Source organism: Lutra lutra, chromosome 9 (assembly GCF_902655055.1).
Source record: "Lutra lutra chromosome 9, mLutLut1.2, whole genome shotgun sequence".
Classification (NCBI taxonomy): domain Eukaryota; kingdom Metazoa; phylum Chordata; class Mammalia; order Carnivora; family Mustelidae; genus Lutra; species Lutra lutra.
In genome coordinates, this window is record NC_062286.1 from 123,119,503 (window position 1) to 123,146,067 (window position 26,565).

Below are 26,565 nucleotides of genomic sequence, written 5' to 3' on the forward strand. Positions count from 1 at the left end.
CCAGGAGCCGCCCCCACTCAGGAGCCACCTCTGCCCCAACCCCCTTGCTACTTAAGGGAGCGGGGCCCCGTCTGGGCCACTGCACTGGGAATCCAGGATGAAGCCCTTGGCTGGGGCCCTGCCCTCCCTACTGTTGAGACTGTTGCTCACGTCCACCCCAGGCGCCCTGGGCACCAACCCTGGCCTGGTCACCAGGATCACTGACAAGGGCCTACAGTATGGTAAGAAACTGTGGCTGTTGGCTGCACTTGGCTGGACTGCTGGGCGCCAGACTGCTCTGGGGACAACAGGGGACACCAATGGGGCACTCTCCCTCGGGGTGGTGAGCCAGGGTCTGGCAGCCTTGGCTCCAAGTCTCACCTTGTGCCCACCCACAGTGCAGCTTGGGCATGTTACTTGTCAGAGTGGGGTCCGTTACCAGCCGCCAGGGAGAAGGATTTGGAGAAAGCATCAATTTGGGAGAAAACTTTCAGCATACGGCGCAGGAGAGTGGGAAGTTGAGAGGAGGAGAGCAGCCAGAAGACAGGGAAGTGTGTTACGAGCCCTGCCGCTACCCACTGACCAGGGCAATTCTACCGGAAAGTTCTTGGTAGAGTTTGAAAACATGTGTCTTAAATCTAGAAGGCAGACTGGTGGTGACCCAGAGCGGGCAGGAGGGAGCCTGCAGGGGGCCTGGGACCGCGTTCCCTCCGGTTCCGGGGGTGGGTAGGTGGCTGCTTCAACACTCAAAAGTTATCTGGCAGGGACTTTGATGTACGTTATATCTCCACTAGAAAGAATGAACAAAAGTAAGATGACTTTTTGAAAAAAGATGCTGAAACGAAGTGTCAGGATTCACCCATCCAGGGGGTCAGGAGCTGAGGTGTTTCTATACCACCCTCCCCGGAACTGAACCAGGGCTCTCCTCACAGTCTTGAGCCTCAACTGCTTAATCTGTTCAATGGGGTAATAACATTTCCCCAGGTAGGGTTGTTGGGAGCAGAGGAAAGGAAATCAGGGAAAGCTTCTTGGAGGAGGTTCGGAGAGGTACAAAAGATAAGGGACACTTGGCCAGGGATAAGGGATAGCGTTCTGGCAGGAGGACTGTCACGGCCATTCTCTCAAGGGAGCAGTGCCAGCTGGAAAGAGGGGAGGCCCCTGGTCTTCCGTGTATACATGCGCTCCCTGAAGGCAGAATCCTGAATCCTTCATGTATCCCAACAAACAGAGGGTATTAGCAAGTGTTGTTTATATTGAAATCCTAAATCAGGCAAAATTTGCCTTTGGTTCCTCTCCACTGTGTGATTGATTGTGCCATGTTCTCTTAGCCTATTGGCTAGAGTTGGACATTTTGGTCCTTTCCATATTTTTAACAACATAAACCCCACTTTGCCGTTCCAGGCATCTACTCAGTGCCTGCCGTGGGCCACGCACCAGCTAGGAGTGCGTGTCCTCCCCCCAACCCCCTTTTTGCTCTGCAATATCTCCTTTAATCTTCATGCCAGCCCAGTAAAGAAAGTTCTGTTGCCATTGCCATGGAGAAGGCAAAGCTGAAGCCTTGCCCAAGGTCACCCAGCTAGGAAGATGCCGACACCAGGATTCTATCCCTCAGATGCTTACAGTGTCTTCTGCACAGGCTAGATGCCGAGAAGGATGGGACAGAGGAGCACCCCCCCCACCCATGCATACGGCACTCCTCCCCTTGTGGGGTCGCTGACAAAGACACCGTTTCCTCACCCATAAACTGGGCACCCACAAAACAGCACCACGTGAAACGCAGTGATGCTCCTGTTTCTCGTGTCACTTTGTACCCAACAGGGGCTCAATAGTCTGTAACTGTCATTAATGCTTACAAGGAAGTCAGCCTTTCTCCCTAGAGCAGGTGGGAGCCATTGAAGGGTTTAGAGGGGAGGAAGGCCAGGCCAGGCTGACTTGCAGCTTTTTCCTGTCCACAGTGGCCAAGGAGGGGTCAGTGGCTCTGCAGAAGGAACTGCTCAGAATCACACTGCCTGACTTCACCGGGGACTTCAAGACCAAGCCCTTTGGCCGAGGGCACTATGAGTTCCACAGGTGAGGCTCCCTTCTGCTGCGGCCCTGAGGTGACTGGGGGTGGGGGTGGGGCTCTGGAGGGAGGAGAGGGAGATTCCCCAGGACGTCCCTGGGCCAGTAATGGAAGAGTTCCTCACAACATTCAGAGCGAAGTCCTGGGAGGGAATTAGGTCCCCCCACTTATTCATTTATCCAGCAAATATCAACGGAGACCTACTAGCTGGGTGACCTGAGCCTCGGTTTCCTTATCTGCAAGATGGGGATGACACTGTGATAATCCAGCCTTCTGTCTGGCCCCTGCCTGTAGTCCGGAAGAGAAGATAGACCTTAAATTTTCAATATAGTAGCCCAACTGTTAGAGCTGAGGTTTGTCCATCGGGGAAGTCAAGGAAAGCTTCCAAGAGGCAGTGGCATTTGAGCTGAGTCTTCGAAGGATCATTAGACATGAGCAGCTGATGCCCAAAAAAGGCATACAACACTTGCAGAGGAACAGGAAATGGAGAAGGACAATAGAGTCACCGCTCAGCACCCCTCCCTGCCCACTACCGTTCATGGCTCCACTCATTCTTTCTTTTATTCACTCCATCAGCAAACATTTATTGAGCACCTACTATGTGCTGGGCATATAAACTGGAGCTTGATCACTGGTTTCCCGCCGATTGCCCCCACAACATGCGTCGTCTTGGTTTGCTTCTCCAGCATTTCGTGTCTTTTCTTGGGGTTGGCCTCAGCCTTCCCTGAATCCGTTCCCCCTACTTGGATCTGTCGAGGGAGAAATGGCCCCAAAAAGGAGTTACAAACCCAAAGGGGCGTGTCGATGTGTCCTATTCCAGATCCCACCCAGGATCGTGAGATTCATGGGCTCTGATCCCGATGGTGTGACTTTGGACAAATGCAGCTCTTCCGAGTGGTTTTACTTCCCCCTCCGTAAAAAGGGAACAAGAACAGTGCCGTCCCCCCTAGAGGCGCAGGTGACATAGAGGAGACAATGCATTTAGCATGGCCGCATAGTCCGCACAGAACACACAGCAGGTGCTCAGGAAGTTGGGGGAGACCCACAGCGACCTGGAGCCAGCTCTACCAGCTGAGTCCCCATGGGGTGAGAGTAGGGGCAGCAGCAGGGTCTGGAGCAAGATCCCCGCTGCGGCTGGACCCAAGCTGGGGCTGACGTTGTGCTCCCTGTGTCTCTCTCCTCAGCCTGAGCATCCACAGCTGTGAGCTGCGGGACTCTGCTCTGAGCCCCCTGCCCAGCCAGGGCCTGAGCCTCAGCATCTCTGACTCCTTCATCAGAGTCGAGGGAGAGTGGAAGGCGCGCAAAGCCTTTGTGTAAGTAGATTCTGCTCCCAGGTTCTTGGGCCCTTGGCCTTGGCCTTTGTCCCATCCTTCTTGGGTCCAACCTGTTCCTAGCTCATTGGAAAGGCCACGTGGTGGATGGGAAGAGCGCACAGGGATCTGAGGCCTGGCTCTTGGTTGATTCTGATTCTCTTCCCTTCTCATGCTTCCCTGATGGGGTGTTGGGCGAGCTGAAGGACAGAATTCTGTATCTTTTTAAGTTTGCTTTCCCCAGCAGCAGACCGGAGACAAGAATTCAAGTGTAAGTACTTTATCTGGAAAATGACCTAAGGAAATGTCCATGGAGGTGGAGAAGGGAGGTAGGGAGGGAAGGAAATCAGTTGGGCAGCCGACTGGGGACCTCGGGAGACCATGTAGGTAGAGCACACCTCTGAGTTTCCCCAACTCAGCCATTATGACCCCTTCTTCCTGTTTGCCATTGGTCAAAGGCAGCTGGCTCCCAGGGACATGAACTCCCTGCATTTTGAACTGTTCTCGACCTCCAGGATCCTTGGATGGAAGGTAGATCAGTCTGCTTGAGCCACCATACTAAAATATCACACACTAGGTGGTTTCAGCAACACTTCTGGAGATCCAAAGTCCAAGATCAAGGTGTCAGCAAGCCTAGTTTCTTCTGAGGTCTCGCGCCTTGACTTGAAGATGGTGGCCCTCTTGCTGTGACCTCACATGGTCATCCCTCCGTGTGTAGGCACCCCAAGTGTCTCTCCGTGTCCTCTTCTTAGAAGAGCACCAGTCAGGATTCTGGCCCAACCTAATGGCCTCAATTTTTTTTCAAGTTTATTTAAGTAATCTCTACACCCAACAAGGAGCTCGAACTCACAACCCCGAGATCAAGAGCACTGCTCCCCTGACTGAGCCAGCCAGGTGTCCCCCTAATGGTCTCAGTGTAACGGCATCAATTCTTCAAAGGCTCTGCCTCCAATGTAGTCACATGCTGAGGTCCTGGGGTTAAGGCCTTCACCAGACAAAGCTGGGGTGGGGGGTTCACAATTCAGCCCATATGGTGGGCCAACCTTCCTGGGTGACCTGATCTTATTTATATTTTAGACCTGCACTGTCCAATCCAGTCACTTCTAGCCACGTGTCTCCACTGAGTACTCAAAAAATGGCTAGTACAAACTGATACCCACTCTAAATGTGAAACACGAGATTTGAAGGTTCGGTACGAAAAACAACAGAAGAAACCCCATTAGTGGTTTTTATGTCGTTAGGTTGAAGTGACAACTTACGCTAATAAAATTAATTTTACCTCTTTCTTCTTGCCTTGTTGAATGTGGCTCCTAAAAATGTTTTCATTACTGATGGGACTCACATTCTGTTTCAATCGGGCAGCACTGCTGGAGAAAGATGCTCAGGATACAGGTCACTTGTGTAGGGCGCATTCATTCCATTTCCACAAAAATAATCAAGCCAGCCACTCTGTCTGGGCTTTTTTTCAGTTAAGTATCTCAAAGATCTTTTTATACGAGCAAATGAAAATCTACCTCATTCTTTTTTTTTTCTTTTACCTTTTTTAACATAATATTTTTATTGAGGTGAAATTCACACACTGTAAAATTAGCCATTTTAAAGTGAACAATTCAGTGGCATTTAATACATTCATGATGATATGCAACCACCACCTCCCTCTAGCTCCAGAATGTTTCCATCCTCCTTCCCCAAAGAGATCACTGCCCACTGCCCTAGCCCCCAGCAACCACCGATCTATATTAGTTCTCTATGGATTTGCCGATTTGGGACATATCATACAAATGGAATAATACAATACGTGACATTTTGTGTCTGGCTTCTTACATTTAGCCTAAGATTTTTGAAGTTCTTTAGTGCATTAGTGCTTTATTCCTTTTTTTAAGGATGAGTAATATTTCATTGTGTAGATAGACAACGTTCATCCTTATTCTTTTTTTTTTTTTTTTTTTTTTGAAAGGGGCAGGGCAGGGCAGAGAGAGAGGGAGAGGATCCCAAGCAGGCTCCATAACCAGCACGGAGCCCAACGCAGGGCTCAACCTCACAACCCAGAGATCATGACAGAAGCTGAAATCAAGAGTTGGACACTTAACTGACTGAGTCATGCAGGCGCCCCTATCCTCATTCTTTTTAAAGCCTGCGTAGCATAGATGCCTACAACTTAACTGAACCTGTCCCTACTAGCTGACCTTTAGATGCTTCGGTCACCTTTTGCTGTGACCCGTGATGCTTCCGTGAGCCGCCCCATGCATATATGTAGACAGGAAGGCCACAGAGTAGAGCCTTAGAAGTAAAATTCCATGGCCAAAGACGTGTGTGTGAGAGGCTGGATTCCAACCATCGATATTCCAGAGGTGATCTCCCCACCACAGCCCCTGGGACCTCTGTTTACACGCACCTGCTCAAGCTTCAGAATTTTCATCCATCTGACAGGGGAAAACTGGCATTACTGTTATTTTTATTTTTAATTATATTTTTATTTTATTTTATTTTTATTTTTATATGTTTCATATGCTTCTTTCCAACTGAACTTCCTGTTAGATATCTTTGATAACCCCCGTTTTGTTTTGTTTTTTTCTTTTGGGTTGTTTTGTCCTTTCCTTATTAGTTTGTATGAGCTTGTTCTTTGTGTATTAAGGAATTAGCTTTTTGGCCAGCTCACCATGCAGTCTTTCTTTCTTTCTTTCTTTCTTTCTTTTTTTTTTTTTTTTTACTTTGAATATGGTATTTTTTTAAAAAAGATTTTATTCGGGGCACCTGGGTGGCTCAGTGGGTTAAGCCACTGCCTTCGGCTCAAGTCATGATCCCAGGGTCCTGGGATCGAGTCCCGCATCGGGCTCTCTGCTCAGCAGGGAGCCTGCTTCCCTCTCTCTCTCTCTCTCTGCCTGCCTCTGTCTACTGTGATCTCTCTCTCTGTCAAATAAATAAATAAAAAGTCTTTAAAAAAAAAAAGATTTTATTCATCCATTTGACAGACAGAGATCACAAGTAGGCAGAGAGGCAGGCAGAGAGAGAGGAGGAAGCACACTCCCCACCAAGCAGAGAACCTGATGTGGGGCTCGATCCCAGGACCCTGAGATCATGACCTGAACTGAAGACAGAGGCTTTAACCCACTGAGCCAGCCACCCAGGCACCCCTGGTATTTTTTTTTTTTTTTTGGTCTGTTTACTGAAATTTTATTTTTCTATGCTGGCAAGTTTATCAACCATTTCTTTTAAACCTCCTTAGACTTGGATCCTATGTAGAAAGGCTTTTGTTCCCCCATTCCCATCAATACCTAGACCCAGGCTCTCTTCCTGACCTTCTATGTTCTTAACTTAATAAATCTTTTCTTTGTAATAATTTTCCTAATTAAATTTCTGCTCCAGCTCCACTTATTTTGGGGTAAGAATCGAGCTTCATGTTTTACGCCTACATGGTGGCTGATCTTAGTCTAGGAATTGTTGATTGCTTCTCTTATTTCCTGTAGGAAACTACATGGCTCCTTTGATGTGCAGGTCAAGGGCATTACCATTTCAGTCAGTCTTGTCTTGGGCAGGGAGCCCTCTGGGAGGCCCACCATCACTGCCTCTGGCTGCAGCAGCCACATTCAAGACGTGGAGGTGGACATATCGGGAGATTTGGGGTAAGCCACCACTGGGACACTGCCCAGCTTGACCCCTGCGTGCAGCCCGAGTCCCATCCAGCCCAAGGCCTGGCCTCTGATAAGCACAGATGCCCAGGTATAATGCAGGGGCACATCACAGGCACTTGGAGGTCATTCTTTGGGGGACCCTGCTGAGATTAAAAGATACAGGTTCGAGCCAGGAATACTGGTGGGGACCACCATCAGGTGAATGAAATCTATTAGGGGAACACAAGGGCATTTGGCCGAAGGAGAATGTACAGACAATGTACGAGTCTGTGGGTACATATCTTTGAGTCTCGGTTTGCTTGATTAGAAGTATGTAGATTCTCAAGCCTCTCCCCTAAATCCACTGAATTTGACTGGGGCAACAGGGGGCTGGGATGCCAGATAAGAGGAGTCAGCAAATGTGCTGGGAGCTGGGACTCTGCATTTTCATCCTGTCCAGGATTTGGAGACACAGCAGGGTCCCAGAATGGTGGGGAAGAGGGATCCCTTAGGGACCGGCCTGGTCAGAGGCCAGGGCCAAGCTTTCTCAGCTGCCTCACTGTCCCTGCATTCAGTGGCACCAAACTCACCGCCCACTGTGCTCCTCTCTCCAGGTGGCTGTTGAATCTCTTCCACAACCAGATTGAGTCCAAATTCCGAAGAGTACTGGAGAGCAAGGTAGGAATGTCCAAGCTGCTAGCATCTGCTGTGTCACTCAAGGGCCAGGTGGGAGCCCTCCGTGGGCTCTGGCCCAGGATGGCCAGGAGGACTGGCCCAGACATATTTAGGCCCAAAGCCCAGAGAGGACAAATCATTTGTCCAAGGTCATGGAGCATGGCCAAGCTGGGGCAAAATGTAGGTCCCTGGACTCCAAATGTGTTTAGTGAGGCAGAGAATGGTTCAATGTTCAGGAAACGGTAAAACAAAGGGGGTGAACAGAGACTCCTGCCCCTCCCTCTCCTTGACCTTGCTCACTGTCTCCCTGCCCTCCCTCCCGCACCGCCCTGCACTCCATAAGGCCAAAAAGGAAATCAGCACTTAGGTGCCAGCAGACACCAAGCAGGACACTTGGGAAATGTGAGAACCAGATTGGAACTCTGGTTCCTACCTGGGTGTGCTCACGAGCCTCTGCCCTGGAGGGTAAGGCAGCACAGAGTGTCATTTTTTGCCATTAAAAAAATTACGTGAAATCTCCAAATTTTGAAATCTCCTACTACAACTAAGAGGTTTCATGTTAACAAATACTCACCTCACCCAAAAATCCCATTTCTGAGGTATCATGGACCTGGATCTGTGTCTGTAGCAATGACTGCTTTGATAGAGAAAGTCACCAAGGAGGAAAGAGGAACACAGACACACCAGACACACAGACACACAGACTCTCTCTCTTCACTGGGGCCCACGGACTGGTCTTGTTTTGAGTGCCCCTAGTGGTTGAAGTGAGAATAGCAGACAGACCCCACAGATGGCCGGGCGGGGTGGGGGGGGGGGGGGGAGTCGGGGGGCAGAGTGCATTCTGTTCCTTGTCTTGTTCTGGGGTCCTGGGGTCTAGGTGAGCTTGGGAAATATGACAGCCTCCTTCTTGAGCATCTCATTTCCGTGTTGCCATGCTTTTCTCAGTAGGCCATAATATTCTTCATTGGTATGGATTTCTACTGCCCTGTTGATGACGGTGCAAATAAGGATTAGCAATAACATTATATAATAATAGTAATATATCACAATTAATTTGATATATACAATTAATTTTATTTTGATTAATTAATGTAATTAACATGATGCAGAATATATCACTATATAACTATTCTTATTTGTAACAATGGTGGCTACTTATTGAGCATGTGGTCTGGCCAGGAGTAGTGTGCTAAGTATTCAACCACTGAATATGCCATCCAGCTTAACCACAACCTTTGAAGAAAGTGCCTTTTTCTGTATTTGACCGAGAAGGCTCTAAGAGTAGAGAAACTTGCCCAGTGGTCACCTTGCTGGTGAAGAGCTGGGTCAGCATTCAAACTTCCTAGAAGGTGGAGCAGCTTGTACCAAAGGCTTTCTAGGGGCTGGGTGTCTTGGGAAAGATGGAGACCTCCCTGGATCCCTGAGCCTTATGGGTCTTCAGAAATTTCCTTCTTCTAGGAAAACAAAGAGCCTGGTACAGACCCTTTCAAATTCCCCACTGATGGTATCTGACCAGCAAGGCTAAGAATAACCACTTCCTGCCTGCTTGCTCTTTGAACCATATAGACTCACTGTCTTAGTCTCCTCACCCCCCCCCCCCACCCCAAACATCCTTGGGAAGCACTTGGCCTTGTCCCTGTATCCTGTAGACCAGGACACAAAAGCAGGGAGAGATTCTGCAAAGGTCACACAGCCAGTAGGGGACTGGACAGGATTTGAACCCAGGTTTGTTCAACTCCCCTACGACACCCTTAACCTGCCTCTCTAAGAGGCCCTGTGATGGGTCTGGGACTGAGGGCTGAAAGCCTTCCCTCCCCCGTCATGCAGGTCCCCTCAGGGTTGGGGGCTCTTTGGGAAGATCTGGTAGGCCTTTGAAGGAAAAGCAAGGAGGGACTAGTCTCCTTGAGGGCTTGAGTGAGGCTAGCAGTTTCCTGGTTCCCATGAAACCAACCGTGACTGTCCTTCACCACACTGAGCCAGCAACAAAGGGAGACTAAGATTTCATCTCTTGCCTGCCCAGCCCCCAGCATAGAGTTTCCCACACCTCCGTGCTTGATTTGTGTGAGCTCACCCTTTTGCCTGCCCTTAAAATGCCAGCTCCCATACCCGTGGAGCCTTCCTTCCCCCATATGCCTCTTCCTTATATACATGGATGCCTCCGCACAGGGGGTGTGACCCCTTAATCAAAACAACTGTTGGGACGCCTGGGTGGCTCAGTTGGTTAAGCAGCTGCCTTCGGCTCAGGTCATGATCCCAGCGTCCTGGGATCGAGTCCCACATCGGGCTCCTTGCTCATCAGGGAACCTGCTTCTCCCTCTGCCTCTGCCTGCCATTCTGTCTGCCTGTGCTCGCTCTCTCTCCCTCGCTCTCTCTGACAAATAAATAAATAAAATCTTTAAAAAAAAAAAACAAAAAACAAAAAAAACAACTGTGGACCATGGGGACTCGTGCCCACACACGAACAAAGAAACTATTTACATGTAAATCCAAATGTTTTAAGATACAGTAAATATAAATCCATTTGTCATCTTTTGACATAGAAACTGCTCTTTGAAAATAGTCTCCTGGTTGACATTGGACTTCTCTTTCGCTCACGAAACATTGATCGGCTACAAATTCCAGCTCAGCTTTCTTTAACCACAATGAGAATTCAAAGACATTTACAAAGCAATTCCCGGTGCAGAATCCTTCTAGATTTTCATGATTTTTTTTTTCCTCCTAAGCCTTTTCTTGTGCACACTAGGAAATTTCTCTAAGCAGCTCACCTCTCCCAAGTACTTAGGTTTTCTCGGTCGTATTTCACTGGTTTACACAAGAAATATTCTGAGCGATTACAAGAGCATGTATAGCCAGCAGCTTTGGGAACACATATTCCCTCTTCTTGAGAAACATGCCACGCAAGTTGTCTCCACGAAGGGTATGTGCCTACCATGTGGTGGCCTCTGGGACACGAGAAACGTGGAATACGGATGGATCCCAGCCAACCTGTGAACGGATGGCATTTCAGAAGTACCTACTAAGTACACACCTATGAGATGGCTATTTCTATTGGCCGTCTAGTTCCTCTATTCAAGTCTAAATTCTAGGGGAGGGGCAGCACCTCCCAAACGAAAGTATCTTTCAAGGTGAATTTCAGGCAGTGCCTCTAGCCAAAGTGCTTGACCCGGCTGGGTAGCAGACTAACTCAGATATCCAGCACCGGGATCAACTTGGAGATGTCCGGATGGACCCTATTGAGGTCCACATGGGGACCTGCATGTTTTTGATCATTTCTATTCCCTGGCACATGGCACATGTGAGCACTGATACATTTTTGTAGAATCGATCAATGGGCTAATATATGAAAGACAGTGACTAGAGCAATTAGCACAGTGGCAGACCAAAGCCAGTAGCGGGGATGGGAGGGGGGAGGACCCACTCAGGCTTTCTCCTTCCATGTTTTTCAGGTTTGCGAAATGCTCCAGAAATCGGTGACCTCAGACCTACAGCCTTATCTCCAAACTCTGCCAGGTAGGCTACTCCACCCATGCGGGGGACACTCTATTAATTTATATTTATATTTATAATCAGATAAGCCTTATAAAACATTAAATGGGGCAGCAGTGTAGAAAGTAATAATGTGAAGTATCCTTTTCTCCCCAGATTTTCTTCCAAGAGGTAATAATCTCTGTTTGGGGTGTCGGCTCTCAGATATTTTCTTTCATATATAAAAATATAAGTATACATAATGATACAAACATACATTCATTATATATTCCTTTTGTTCATGAATACACATGCATATGTCAAATTATGAGTATGTATCAGTCTACACATAGTAGACATTGTTTCTTTTGTAACTTGTATACCTTGGACATCTTTCTGTATTAGCATACATAAATTTATCTCATTTTTTTTAAAAAACTTTTTGGGGCACGTGGGAGTCTCAGTCAGTTAAGCGTCTGCCTTCGGCTCAGGTCATGATTTCAGGGTCCTGATATTGAGCCCCGAGTTGGACCCCCGGCTCAGCAAGGGACCTGCTTCTCTCCCTCCCTCTTCCTCTGCCATTCTCCCTGCTCATTCTCTCTCTCTCAAATAAACAAGTAAATCTTTTTTTAAAAAAGAAACTTTTTGTGGGGGTTTATATAGAGAGAAAAGTGCTTAAGTCATAAGTGAACAGTTTAAAGAATTTTGCCAAACTGAGCACAGGAACGTTCCCGCTCCCAGAGCAAGAAACAGAACATGATGGGGCTTTCGGAACTCCTTCACGTGAGCCCCTGCCACGGGTCCCCACTGAAGGAACACCGCTCTCCCAACTTCTTCCAACAAAGATTAGTTTTGCACACTGTAGGCAAATGGCACCACGCCGCATTTCAGGTCTTCTATCAAGAGCAGATAGTTTTCTCGGCTCTACTTTAAAAGATGAAGTTGGGGGCGCCTGGGTGGCTTAGTGGGTTAAAGCCTCTGCCTTCGGCTCAGGTCATGATCCCAGGGTTCTGGGATCGAGCCCCGCGTCGGGCTCTTTGCTCAGCGGGGAGCCTGCTTCCTCCAATCTCTCTCTCTGCCTGCCTCTCTGCCTACTTGTAATCTCTGTCTGTCACATAAATAAATAAAAATCTTAAAAAAAAATAAAAATAAAAATAAAAGATGAAGTTGACTCATACTGCTGCATGAAGAGCGAGAGTCAGTCATTGTCCTTGCTGGATGCCGCTCCACAGTGTGGGTGTCCCTCCCTTTATTTATCCATTCTGCTGTTGAACCCATTTGGGGAGTTTCACTTTGGGACCATTATGGGTGGTGCTTCTATGAATATCCTAGTACATATGGACACATGTCTTTGGGTATATACCTGGGAGAGGGACAGCAGGCTCACGTGATGGCTACAGGCTCTGCGTGACCAGATCCTTCCAGTTTTCTGAGGTGGTTGCAACAGACCTCGTTTTAGTAGCTGTGTAGTTCCATCATATGTGTCATTCCATCATACGGATGTGTCTGAGGTATTGTGTCATGCCCTGGCCCCCAGGCCCCCCACTCACTCGTTGGCCCCTGTCTTTCAGGGCAGGCCCAGGCAGGCACAGACAGCCTAGTGCATGGGACATAGGACTCTCATTCCCCTAGGGCTTTGAAGGGGAGTTTCTGGGCCTTCTGGACATGGACTGACCTTCCTGGTTATTTGGTCTGTGTTGATAAGAGGCAAGTTTCCCCAAAGATCAAGGCTTCGGTTGGAAACTGGGGAATAATTCCCTTGATTGGAGAATTCTCCCCATTCTGTGGCTTCTTTGGCATGAAGATGTGGAGGGCTGCCAGACCTGGGCTCCTTCTGCCCTCAGATGTGTGTGCATGCGTGGTGCATGTGTGTGTGTGTGAGAGAGAGAGAGAGACACCCTGGAAACCAGGTCCCAGGCTAAGCATACCACCCCCTTCATGCTAACCCACCAGTGGGACAACAGGAACATGTCCTCTCTTTCTTGGAGGAACATCTTTTTGCTCCAGGGCTGGGCTGGGTCAAAGGTCTTGGCAGAGGGGCAGGGGCCCCTGAAGAAAGTCACAAGAGTGTGGATCAGTCAGAGCCCCCATCACCTGGCTTCTAATTCTTCCCCTCTCCTGGCTCACAGTCACAACAGAGATCGACAGTTTTGCTGGCATTGATTACAGTTTAATGGAAGCCCCTCGGGCAACAGCCCAAATGCTGGACATGATGTTTAAGGTGAGAGTCCTAGAGCAGGGGCATGGGTGGGTTCAGCCCCAGCAGAGCATACCCTCAAGGCCAGCCCTTACTTGGGGCCTCCTTTCTCTCTGGCTTCAGATCTGTCCTCATCTCCCCAGGGGCTTTGGCTGTGTTGAGGGCAGGGCAATATGGAGTGGTGGGGAGTGCTTCTAGAACCAGGGCTCCAACAGGAGACTTACAAGTCTTCAGCCTTGAAACCCTCCCTCTTCTCCTCCTTCATTTTGACCATCACGTAGGTGAGGTCAATCAGAACTGGGCAAGGTGGTGCAAAGGGTATTAATGGGTTAAAAATGCCAAAGCTGGGGAGCTTTTCATTTACAGATTCTGGACACACAACACTTTGATGTGTTGTGTTTTAATGGTAGAGTTTCAGGCAGTGACTTTCCAACACCCCCTACTCAGGCTGTATAAGCAACTGCCTAGCTCAGATGTCCAGCACTGGGGTAGACTTTGAAAAGTTCAAATGCATACTAATTTCTCTCTCCAGGGTGAAATTTTTAGCCGTGATCACTATTCCCCAGTCACCTTCCTTGCTCCTGTCATGAGCCTTCCTGAGCAACATGACCGAATGGTCTACTTTGCCATCTCTGATTATGTCTTCAACACAGCCAGCTTGGTTTATCATGAGGCCGGATACCTGAACTTCTCCATCACAGATGACATGGTGAGGATGATGACAGAAAAACATGCACAAATGACAGGGTGGCCTGCCCTTCCTTCTTTCCTTTCCACCCCGTTTATATCAATGATATAGCAAGTTATTGAGAAGAACGATTCAGACAAGGAAATATATAAATGAGCACAATTTCCCTTTTCACTTCAGCTACCAGGAAGCTCGAGTCAAAAATCCTTTCTCCGTTAGAACTGTGAAAGACTGTGACTTCTTTGTCTGGGTTTTACTTTTGTCCCCGTTTAGACCTGTTGTTCTAATTCATATTTTCCCTCATGCTTAGTTTGTAGAGGCTTAAAAAAAAAAGCTCTTAAAAATTTAGTAAATGAAGCAGGTTAATGGATACACTAATAAATGCATAAAGTTATACTGAATAGGAAATGAAACCAAGTTAAAAGTGAAACACTACCATGAAAACATTGTGCCCATAGTTGATTTTTTTTAAATAAAATATCTATTTGGAAACTACCTTGTAACCAAGAGGAAAAAGGTCCATGATTTAGTGATTCATGGTGAAAGGAGACAGTCTTTCTAGAACGTACCTCTAAAACAAGAGACTCAAACGGGGTTTTGTATAAGAAATATTAAATTTTTAAGTGGATTGCATCTTTAATAATTTTCCAGTTTCCTTAATATTCCTGGGTTTCAGAAAATTATTTCTTGTAGCTTTTTGTAAAGCTGAGGCCTCGTGAACATCAGGATGATGAGAGCAACAGCGCAGCCCCATTGTGTGGTCCAGCTGGCTCTGATGATAGACGGGGTGCCACCTAGTGAGTGGGGGGAGTGGCTTGCGGTCTTTTGGGTGATTTCTCACCTTTGCACCTTTCTCACCTTTTATTTCTAATATCATGTCTGAGCAAGGCACCCCTCCAATGGTGCAGTCCTTTCTTTTAGCGGACTGGGTCATAATAGCTGTGTTTTATAATAGCTGTGCGCTGGGTCCCATGTAGGTGTTGTGTGCACACCATCCCATTCAGCCCTCGCGATGACCTGATAGGCTCAGAGAGGTGAAGGGACTGGCCTGTGACCACACAGCAACAAAGCCAGGAACCATACGTAGGTCCTTATGACTGCAAATCTCACTCTCACGGACCCTCTGTGCGCATCCCGCATGTCACCTGTGTCCCAGGAGAGCAGCCGAGGCCCTGGCAACTGGTGCTTGTGGTGAGTGCAAGACAGACATCTCGCTGTTGTTATGGTAACCCAGGTAGTCAAGAAACCACAGTCTTGAGCATCCTCCTCCCACCTCCCCATCTTTCTCAGACCTTCAGCTCCGGTGAGAGCGCCCTAAAACTTCGTGTCTCTTCGCTGCAGGTTCCCCCGGGCTCTAACATCCGGCTGACCACCAAGTCCTTTCGCCCCTTCGTCCCCAGGGTAAGCCTTCTCTCAGACCTCAGCAGGTGCAAGCCAAGCCCACTAGCCTCCAGGGGTTTCCCTTTAAAACCACGGAGCTTCAGCTTAACCAAGAGTCAGAAGGCTGGCAGTGAGTCCCCCAGGGAGGGCAAGGTCTTCCTGCTGCTGGCTTCGGGGCCCCTTCTCTCCAAAGCCCAACAACAGAGGACTGAGCCCCGTGTCTCTGGGAACATGAGTCACCCATTCTTTCACCAATGATATCTGAAAAATCCCAGGGAGTGCCAACATGTCCCGCCAAATGCACCCTAATTAATAACATCAGACAATTACAGAAGACACACTAGGGACTAGGCATGGTTCTTGGTGCTTTAAAAATTATGTTTTGAAAGGATAATAATTCTCATGGTTCAACATCCAAAAGACATAAAAGGCCCTAGAGTGGAAAATTTCCCATCCACTCCCGGCCCCTAACCACCCAGTTCCCATCCAAAGCCTACCTCCTTCTGGGGATATTCTATGTATATGCCAACAACTGCTGTGAATCTTTTCCATTTTTGTACGCAAATGGAGGCATATCATACACGCCATTTTGTCTTACTTTTTTGCCTTACTGTCCCGGGAGCTTACTCTGCAGAAGTAGAAAAGAAGATTCCTCACTTGTGTTCTCATGAGTATCCAGTCTGCCATCGTACGGACTCATCATTGTTGGCTCAGCCAGTCTCCCAGGAAGGACCCGTGGTTGTTTCCGGCAGTTGCTACAGCAACCCTGTCATCACGGGGCTAAATTCATCATTTAATCCCACGGAAATCCATCTGTCCTCTCCTACACCTTCCCAGTTCCCCCGCCCCAGATGCGCCTCGGACAGGCAGTCATATTGAATATCCAAGGCTTGACATATACCCATCCTGCCCTTGACTCAACAATTCCACTTTTAGGAATGTACCCCCTCCCCCCAAAATAGCCAAGGGTACTCACAGGAGTGGTCATTATAAGGGCAAAACCTTGGATACCACTTGATGCCCAGTGTGGTTAGATCCGTTACAGTGCCCATGCCCGATGGAACCCAATGCAGCCATGAAAACTCCAGATGTCTGACAAGACAAGATCTCCAGGGGCACCATTAAGAGAAAAATGAACAGAGCGTTTTGTGAAGATAAAATCAATCAAAAAGCATTCTCAGCTTTCTCTGACTCCCTCGGGATTCTCCTGGCAAACCTGCATGTTTCCTTCTCTTGACATAATATTCTCATTCTGCCCCCAGTTAGCCAGACTGTACCCCAACATGAACTTGGAGCTCCAGGGAGCAATGGCCTCTGCCCCATTCCTGAACTTCAGTCCTGGGAATCTGTCCTCGACCCCCCTGATGGAGATTGAAGGCTTTGTGCTCCTACCCAGCTCCGTCAGGGAGCCTGTCTTCCGGCTTGGTGTGGTAAGGCTCAAAGCCTTTGCAAATGCTGTTCCCTTTTTCTGCATGCTCTTCCCCCTTCCTTCAGATCTCAACTTCAGTATCAATTCCTCAGAGAGGACTTTTTTGATTGCCTCTTACCACCTTAGGCTCCCTGTCATCTTTTTTTTTTCTTAAAGCACGCTATTGTTTTCCTGCATAGCATTTATTATAAAGATGCTTACATAACTGTTTGCAGGTTTATTTGCTTAATGTTTGTATCTCCAAAACACTGAGAAGGGCTATTATTGGGAGGAAGGTATAAGGGTCTTGGACTTGTTTGCTCTGCATCTATATCTGACCTCTGAAGACTACATTTCCCAGGCTCCCTTGGACTTTGACTTCTAATAAAGTTAGCCAATGGGAAACACTGTCAAGAGAGCGGGAGGAAGGAAGAAGCCTGAATATTTCTTCCTCTGTCTTTGTCCTAGACAGAGGCTCAGGCAGTGATTCTGTCACTTCCATGGTGGTTCCCTTAACCCCAATCCCTCCTCTGTTCTTTCAGTCCTGGGGTGGAAGCAGCTTCCTTCCTCTGCTGGTCTCTAAGTCACCCCCTTAGCTCTCTTTGGCTTCTCGGCAATTCCATCACTTGTGTAAGCACCTCCCTATATCAAAGGCCCTCTGGGTTAAATATTGAGAGGGTTCTCTCCTTTCTCAATGGACTCTGTGTAACAGTGAAGGGATTCTGAGTCCGTTTGGGTTCCTGCTCACCGAATGGAGAACTTTGTTCTCCTGTGTCAGGTTGGAAACTCAACAAGACAAATTTCTAGAAGGGTCATTGCTCCTAGATGCTATAGCTGCAATTTGATATTGTTGTTATTATTGTCAAATTTGTTATTAATATATTATAAATTTTAAAATATTATTAATATTATTTTTATTATTATCACCACTAGGACAGACTCTTAGCTGTGAGGTAGCTAGAAATGATCCCTTTAGAGATCTCCAGGGATAGGCACTCTACACCTCTTGGTAGTCTGTCTGTTCAAAGTTCAGTCACTATCATAGTCACCAACTTCAAGTAAAAAATGTTCAAGTCCAAGTTCAAATATGTATTGAGTACTTATGATGAACCTTCTGGGAGTCTACAGTTAGGGAACAAGTTCCTGTTTTAACTCACCAAGTTGTTTGTTTAAAGGAAACAGCTGGTCTTAATAGTTATCCTTCCTATATGTGACAGACTTTCTCATTTAGTTGTTTTTTTTTAATTTTTTTATTGATTTTTATTTATTTATTTGACAGAGATCACAAGTAGGCAGAGAGAGAGGGGAAGTGGGCTCCATGCTGAGCAGATAGCCCGATGCAGGGCTTGATCCCAGGACCCTAGGATTATGACCTGAGCTGAAGGCAGAGGCTTTAACCCCCTGAGTCACCCAGGTGCCCCGACTGCCTTTCTCATTTAAACCTGTTTTCTTCTACTGGAATTTCCAGGCTACTAATGTGTCTGCCATGTTGACCTTCAATACCAGTAGGATCACTGGGTTTCTGAAACCGGGAAAGTAAGTCAGCCTCCTGCCCCCGTGGAGGCAACTGGGCTCCTTCCATCTGGACATTGTAGCTGATTCTCTGTAGCTGGGGGTAGGGATGGGAGCAGATCTTCTTCTCAATGTTAGGGGTCTATCACTGGGGAAGGAAACTTAAATTTTACCCCGGTTAGCTCAATTCTTTTCCCCCACTTGTCATGCCTCCAAAATGTCCTTTCTGCCTAATTCCCATTACTTCCAAATTTCTAAAGAGTTTACTAATACTGCTTTTTCTTATTTTTGACATTAACCATATTGACTTTCTGACATACATGACTCACGTCCCCTCTGTGAGTCTTCCCAGTAAGGTTGCATCGCTGATTTTGGTTCTTAGTCATCTTTCTCAGTCCCATCCCTACACCATCCTTGGTTCTGTGTCTTCTTAAACCAGAGACTCCTTTCTGGGGACCCCCACATTGCTTAGGTGTCCCATGGATATCATGCCCACATCTCTGACTTTTGCCTGATTTGTTATAGGATACAAGTAGAACTGAAAGGATCTAAAGTTGGAGTGTTCAATGTAAGTAATCATTGTTTTTATTTATGAATTGATTAAGGTGTTAACTAATTTAGTGTGTTTCCTAAGCAATGCTATGGCACTTACAGAAGAAAATAGAAAAGTGAGAAGAGCTACTCTCTGCCGTAAAAAGTGCAGTCATTGAGGGCATGAAACAAGGGCCAAGGAACAGTTACATTGCAATAGAAGATAAGTTATAATTAAATCTTCTGTTGGACAGAGTTATTTTAACTACGAGAATACAAAGCCAACAGGGCGCCTGGGTTGCTCAGTGGATTAAAGCCTCTGCCTTAGGCTCAGGTCATGATTTCAGGGTCTGGGATCGAGCCCCACCTCGGGCCCTCTGCTCAGCAGGGAACCTGCTTCCTCCCTCTCTCTCTCTGCCTGCCTCTCTGCCTACTTGTGATCTCTGTCTGTCAAATAAATAAATAAAATCTTTAAAAAAAAAAAAAAAAGGATACAAAGCCAACTAAAAGTGCCTTAAGCCAATAGGAGGAATTTATAGGGTCATAAAACTAAAAAACAAATTAAAAATGAGGTTTCAGGCATAGCTGGATCTAGGTACTCAAATTGGTGCATCAAGAATCTCTCCCCATCTCTTCTCTTTGCCTTCATCCATGTTGACTTCATTCTCTGACTGATTTTTCCCACTGCTAGAAAACATCAGCATTTTGTAGTTTAATTTTTAAAAATTTAGGTGTTAGCTCTCATTAGGTGAATCTGAGTCATGTGACCATTCTTTAGCCAATCACTGTGGCTAAAAATTGGACAAGGCCAGTTGACCAAACATGGGTTTCATCTACACTCCGGGAGCCAGGGTGTGTGGTCCCAAGCCACATGGACTGAGATTGGAAAGGAGAGTTCCCCAGGGGAAAATTGGGACTCTGTTATTAAAAGAAGAGGCATTAATTGCTGGCCTGGCTGAACCAAGAAGTGATTTCCACCAGGAGGAACAAGTGGCAAAATGGATGGCCCCATATTGAAGTAAGAAAGACAGTGGGAAAATCAGTGTGGGCTGATGTGATCAGGGAGAAATTTCTGACAAGAAGGAAGACGGGGTGATGACAGCTCCTCCTCACAGGCCAAGGAGGAGATGGATAGACCTTAACCTCTAATTGTCTTCCTTTTTACCATCCTGCCCACACCGACCCCTCTGGCCAGCCTCCCCCTGCCCTGCGCTGCCCAGACCCTCCCTTACCAACTTACGAAGTAGAAACAACCACATAAACTGTGGAGAGAGACTCTGCCCACAGGGATCCCAAAGGATGACCCCTTCCAAGCAATGATGGAGGAAGTGACTAATGACACACTAATATTGCATCTGTACATGGCATGTATAAGTGTCTTATGAGGTAAAACATTCATATGTAAAGATTCACAAGAAGTCATCTTATCGGGTGTTCAGAGCATGGAATGCCGAAAGTAGGAACTATAGAATCAGATAAATCTGGACTCAAATTCTGCCCCTGCTTCCCCATTTCTAAATGTCACTTTCATTCCGTGGGCCTCGGTTTTCTGGTCTGTGGAATGGAGGCAGTAATATCAACTTCAAAGAGTTATTGTGAAAACTGAGTCAGGTGTATATGTAATGTTCTGAGCCCTATACCATCTACATGGTGAGTGTTATAAAGTGTATTTCATAATTTTTGTTTTGAATTTTTTAAAAGAAATTATTACATAGCAAATTGGGAAAACATTATATGGAAACAAATTAAACTGTGAAAAAAAATTAAAGACAAAGCTAAGTCAAACCTTGACGTTCTTCCTAGAGGGAAGACAGTTGGGTGTGTAATCTTCCAAGGGTGTCTATCCTTTTGTATACAAATAAACGTGTTTCTTAAAATAGTTTTATAATATAAAACAGTAGTATGATGTAGGCATCTATCTGAAATTCGCTTTTTTCAGTCTTATTCGCCATGTCGCCACATGCAGACATGGGGACGTTTATTGGTGGGCAAAATGGCACATGTGGTCACGGTGTATCTCTCCTGTTCTCCACCAGGTGGAGCTGTTGGAGGCGCTACTCAACTACTACATTCTCAACACCCTCTACCCCAAGGTCAATGGTAAGAATCATGAGGGATTTTTCCATGTCAAGGAGGACAGTGCTCTTTGAGGAAAAAGGAGCTGAGCTTGGAGATGGGAAACACGGCTTTCCTGCAGGCTGAGTGACCTTGGTTTAGTCAATTGCCCTCTTTGAGCTTCAGCAGCCAATGAGATGGGAGTTTTGAAGGTGGTCTCCTCTCCCTCCAGGGCTCTAGTGAGGGTTAGGAACTGAGGGGGCTCTTTGGGGCAGAGGAAACCTCCTCCTAAGAGAGAAGGAGGGATTCACAGAAGTGTGCCCCCTTATGCCCTGAAATGGCAGGTAAAAGACTAAGGACCAAGCTAAAGCAGCGGGCACAGGGCAGCCCATCTCTGAATTCACATTTCCCAGTCAATGGCCAACTCCCTAGTCAGAAAATAAAGCATCAAGTTCTAAACACCATTTCCACGAAGCCCTGCTTCATTTGGCCACAACAGAAAGCAGGATGAGAGTGAGGGCAGGGAGCAGGTGCCTACTAGCTTCTTACTATGAGTATCTGCCTCCCCATACCTCCTACTCCTCCCATATAGCACCAGGGCTGGGAGCTCAAGCTCCTGGAGCAGCCTGCCAGGGTTGAAATCCTAGTTCTGGCTGTGTGACCTAAGACAAGTTAGTTGGCCACTCTGTGCCTCAATTTCCTTATCAGTAAAATGGAAATAATAATCTTATCTACCTCATAATCTTTGGTGATCTTTAAATGGGAGTATACTGTACACAGAGTTGGATGAGGGAAACTTATTTTTTTCTATGACTTTACTTATAATTATTATTTGTTTGCAAATCTCTCTCCGTGCTATGCCTCAACCTCCAGAGAAGTTGGCAGAAGGCTTCCCCCTTCCTCTGCTCAAGGATATTCAGCTCTATGACCCTGTTCTCGAGATCCACAAGGTCAGTGGGTTCCGATGGGCTTTTGAGGAATTGGGGAGGGGGGCGACTGGTTTGTTTTCCAGGTTCAGAGGCCGTAGCTCAGTGGGTGGGACTCAATCCAGCGCTGCCGCTCAGAAAGGGGAGGAAGACCCCAGGCACGCTAGATGCCATGCAGCCACCCACGTGTCCTTCAGATGTGGCACCCCTCCTCGGGCAGCTGGCATTGGACACAGCCTGTGCCGCACTGCCTTCCACGTCCCCACCCCTGTGGGTGACCTGAGGGAACCTCAACACCAGCTCAGTTTGAAAACGCTGTCATGGCAACAGCACAGGCTCTGAGAGCCATTTGGAAGTTTTGAAAATTTCTTCTAAATTCTTTTTTTTTTTTTAAGATTGTATTTATTTATTCGTCAGAGAGAGGGAGAGAACAAGCAGGATCATGACCTGAGCTGAAAGCAGACACTTAACCGTCAGTTAACAGAACCATTAACAGAACCGACAGTTAGAGCCATCAGAGACATCATTTACTGAACCATTTCCATATCAAGGAATACGTCTGAGTCTTTGCTCTCCACACCACGGTTCTGATCAAGCATTTTCTGGTGTGTCTGTGCCCATGGTTCAGGTTATCTTTCTGGAATAGCGTCTGTAAGGAGGGATGACTGGGTGGGGAGCCCTGTAAGCAGTAAAGGAGATGCTGCATTGTGTCTGGGACATCGTCAATCTACAGCAAGTAACAGCCGCTAAAAACAAGGAAGGGCAGGGGCGCCTGGGTGGCTCAGTCAGTTAAACATTTGCCTTCAGCTTAGGTCATGATCCCAGGGTCCTGAGATCGAGTCCTGCATCGGTCTCCCTACTCAGCAGGTTAATCTGCTTCTCCCTCTCCACTACCTCTCCCCGAATTGTGTTCCCTCTCTCTCAAATAAATAAGTAAAATCTTTTAAAAAATAAAAAAATAAAAAGACAGGGAAGGGCAGCAGCGGGTCAGGGACATGGACACACTGACCCACTACTCTACTTGAAAGAGTAATATCCAGTGTCCTTTTGGACCCAAGGATGCTCAACATCCTACTGTTGAGAGTTTACAAGGAGTCAGACAGCTGGTTAATTGAAGTGAGGACCAACAATTCATGCCGCTGGCCTCAGCTGGGCACATGAGAAATCATCAGAAGATTTATTATAGACTCTCATGTTCAGTAGACTTTTGAGGTCATTTGTTTGACCCCCAAAGGCAAGGGCTGGATCACTGTGGGAGAGAATTGGACTTTGGCTCGGGTTCAGAGTTCCCGCCCCTTCAGGTGATGGAAACTTCCAAGGCGGTAGGAGTGTAAACCTCAGTGGTGCACAATTTTGTGTTATTTGCGAGGGAGAGAAAATTTAGGTGACACAAAGGACATTTATGGGGCCTGCCTGGAAGCAGCAGCTTGGGAAATGACAGATAAATCGCCATCTCAGAGAAGGTGGATGGAAAAAGCTGTGCTTTCTGGAGACCTTAGGGATGGAGGCACATTTGAGATTTATGCCCTGACTTGGTTTCTGGCAGAACTCATGCTTCCCCAGATGTGGGCCTCCCTTTATACTGGAGATGAGTCTTTTTTGGCGTAAGGAATGCTTTCCCATGCCATCCTGTCTTGTCTCTCCTAGGATTTCCTGTTCCTGGGCACCAACCTCCAGTACAAGAGAGCTTGAGGGCCAGGACCCAGCTGGGGTTTGGAGCCCACAGCTGGACTGGCAAATTGCATTTCCAGATGTGCAGCATTTTCCCGGGGAGATGAAGACTTCTCTGTTCCCAGCTCTGGGGGAGAGGTCTGCCTGGGTGCCCTGGGCCTCTTCAGCGGGTGCACCCACACCCTTTCTGTCCCTGGGCTTCCCAGCCCCCACCTCCCCCAGGAGAGACCATCTCCCTGGGCTGGCCTGTACCCTCTTTAAGAGCAGGCATCATCTTTTTTAGTCACCATCTGATCTCTGTACCTGGCACTGAGTAGATCCTCAATAAATATTTATTGAATGGTTCAGTGAAGGAACCACTTGGTGCTCTAGCTAAACCTCCCTACCACCTGGCCTCTTTTGTCTACGGGCTCTTTGGAGGGTCAGCCCCATCCGTGGTCTCACAGAGGCCCACCAAGCCCTGGATCTGGCTCTGAGGCCCCCTCTGGAAGGTGCTTGACCATCTCAGTGCATGGGCAGCTCATGGGCTCACTTCGATGTGTGCTCCCTCCCTCTCTCCCTGCCTGCTACAGACAAGGGAACCAGTAGGTGTCCCAGAGCAGAAACGCAAGCTCCTGCTGCTTTCCCCCATTGAAACGGGTGTAAATTAGGAGGAAATGGATCCCTCTAGGTTTTTGGTCCAACACAGATAAAGAGTTCATCCAACTGTTGTTTATGAGCCCCAAGCCCGGAGGAAGAGGCCGTGATTTCTAATTACTGAACAACCAGCCTTTGATCAGACTTACTAAAGAGTCATTTCCAAGTTATGCAGTTGGGCCCCTGGGGACTGGGAATCAGAAGGCTCATTTGATATTTTTTTTATTGTGTTAAAGAGCAGCTGGATGGAGCTGCCGGCTAACAGATAATTCACAAGGAACAGACCCATTTACCCTGTGTGTGACAGAGATACGTTCCAAGATGGGACAATGTGCTGTCACCCAGCTGTCGGCAGGGTAGGCAGGCCATGGCTTCTTGTCCTCCCTCCTCTTTCCTTTGGTTCACTTGTCCACCTCCATCATCCATCCCTATGGTGGAAGGTGACAGACTTGGGCTTTGTCCTTGACAAGCCAGGTGGCCTTGGGCAGGTCCCTTCCCCCGACTCAGGGTTCTCATCTATAAAATAAGGATGATAATGACAGTAGCCACTTCTGGAGCCTGTCGTCATGGTGATATTAGGTAATCCACCCAAAAGGACTTATTTAGCCATACTGGGAATTTGATACTGATTGGCCAGAAGTGCTTCTCGAGCATCTCCTGTTTGTAGACTCAGCATGGGGGAAGTAGAGGCAGCACGGACCCAGTTCCAGTCCACACTTTTAAGAGTGTTGCCTCAGGATTGGTGGAAAGAGCCAGCCTGGACTCCTGTGCATTTACTTTGGGCCCCTGGGCAAGTCCTGTGTCCTCACCTGTCAGCTGTGTCTGGGAATCCCATCTTGCAGGGTGACTGGGGACTCCATGTTCCTATCAAGCCCTCGGGGTTGCCCAGGCCATACTAGGTGCTGGTCAACGGCTGATGTGATTATCACCTGCCTAACTTTGGGCTCCTCAGAAGCACCCCTGGGTACAAGGAGGTGAGTACAAATAGTTTATTTGGAAGAAGAGCCCAGGAAGTTCCAGAGGAGGAGAGAAAATTGGATGGGTGGAAGAAAGCAGCTTTTAAAGGGTATATGATCAAACCAAAGGTGACTTCAGCTTAGTTCTGCTGGGGAAACTCTGGGAGCCAGCTCAGGTTGCTTCTCAGGGTATACACCCAAGGGCCACAGGAGCTGGAATCTTTATAAACCATCTCCCACCAGTCACTGGTTGTGGGGGAGGGCTTCTGGTGGACCTGAGTTCTCTAGTTCTCCTAGTCTTCTCAGAGAGGGCTCTAGCAGCAACAGAAAGCTCTCAGGCAAAGAAATACAAGTGCCAGCAAGCAGCAATCAGGTTGGTGAGCATGGCTGTGGGAAGATGGGTGGGCTCTGACATGGCCTGCACATGGTCCCCCAATGGAGTAGGAGCTCACCAGCTCAAAATCCTGAATGTGCTAGAAAGAAAGAAAACTTGTTTGCCACAATGCCTGGGAAAGTTGTTCTCCTGTGTTCTCCCTTTTAAAGAAACTTAGGCTAGTTTGCAAGCACATCCCAAGGAGATAGCTCCAAGAAAAGACTCAGGGAAGCCGAGGCAAGTCCTTGATGAGTATGGGGCAATCATTTTGCTATGAGACAGGGAAAGAACACTTATTTGTAAAAGAACAAAACGTTTGTTATTCACAAAGCAAGGAAAGGTCGTTCTAACCCAGTGAGAATAAACACATTCATTTTGTAACAGAATGTCATCATGTCTTGCTGGGCTAGATCCAGGGCACCCACAGCTGGCCCATAACAAGTTCTAAAACCCTGAAGTCTGACTGTGGGCATTTGACGATCCTGGAGAGCTCAGACCTGTCGAGAAGGACTGGCGTTGACATTTGGCTATTAATGATCAGAAGTCTGAGCTGTCAAAAAACCATCGTGAGACCACAGTCTCATTGCACTATGGACCTCATCCTCCCGCCAAACTAAGATGCTGCCCTGGAGACCCTCCTCTTGACTGCAAGCTATAGTTTCCCTCTCCTCTTCCCTGACTTCCCCACACCCCCCCCCCCCACTTACAGCTACACAGAATTCCACGCTTGTGTATGTACAAGACAGCGTCCTCTTTCTTTTTTCTTCCTTCCTTTCTTTTTTTTTTTAAGATTTTCATTTATTTATTTGAGAGAGAGATTGAGGGGTGGAGAGGGGCAGAGGGAAAGAGAGAAAATGAGAGAGAGAGGCAGCCTCCCCATTGAGCAGCCAAGCGGGGGACCCGAGATGCGGGCCTCAATCCCAGGTCCCGGAGATCATGACCTGAGCCAAAGGCAGAAGCTTTAACCTACTGAGCCACCCAGGCACCCCCAACTTCCTCTTTCTTATAGAAGCATAGGATTTCCTGGTGGGGAGATGCCACAATGTATCCAACCAATCCCTTACTGATGGGTTCTTCTGTTGTTTCCAATAATTTGTTTTTATAAAGAAGGAGTCCACCTCCTCATTTTA

General features: G+C 47.5%; 1 protein-coding gene across 1 annotated transcript; it reads left to right on the forward strand.

Moving 5' to 3' along the window:
• LBP (lipopolysaccharide binding protein) lies at positions 1-23,841 on the forward strand. The gene is made up of 15 exons (XM_047746859.1): positions 1-221; positions 1,935-2,049; positions 3,226-3,354; positions 6,819-6,974; positions 7,577-7,640; positions 11,084-11,147; positions 13,232-13,323; positions 13,832-14,008; positions 15,329-15,388; positions 16,630-16,797; positions 18,244-18,311; positions 18,813-18,855; positions 20,855-20,918; positions 21,747-21,823; positions 23,447-23,841. The coding sequence occupies exons 1-15, from the start codon at positions 98-100 to the stop codon at positions 23,489-23,491; spliced, it is 1,446 nt and encodes a 481-aa protein (XP_047602815.1). The 5' UTR covers positions 1-97; the 3' UTR covers positions 23,492-23,841.
• The last annotated feature ends 2,724 nt before the right edge of the window (positions 23,842-26,565 follow it).

Bases quoted from the DNA above. Each gene is read 5' to 3' on its own strand.
- LBP (XM_047746859.1), top strand. From the start codon at position 98: ATGAAGCCCTTGGCTGGGGCCCTGCCCTCCCTACTGTTGAGACTGTTG. The intron at 15,389-16,629 runs GTAAGCCTTCTC...TTCTGCCCCCAG, and splicing joins TTCGCCCCTTCGTCCCCAGG to TTAGCCAGACTGTACCCCAA. The intron at 21,824-23,446 runs GTCAGTGGGTTC...TGTCTCTCCTAG, and splicing joins CTGTTCTCGAGATCCACAAG to GATTTCCTGTTCCTGGGCAC.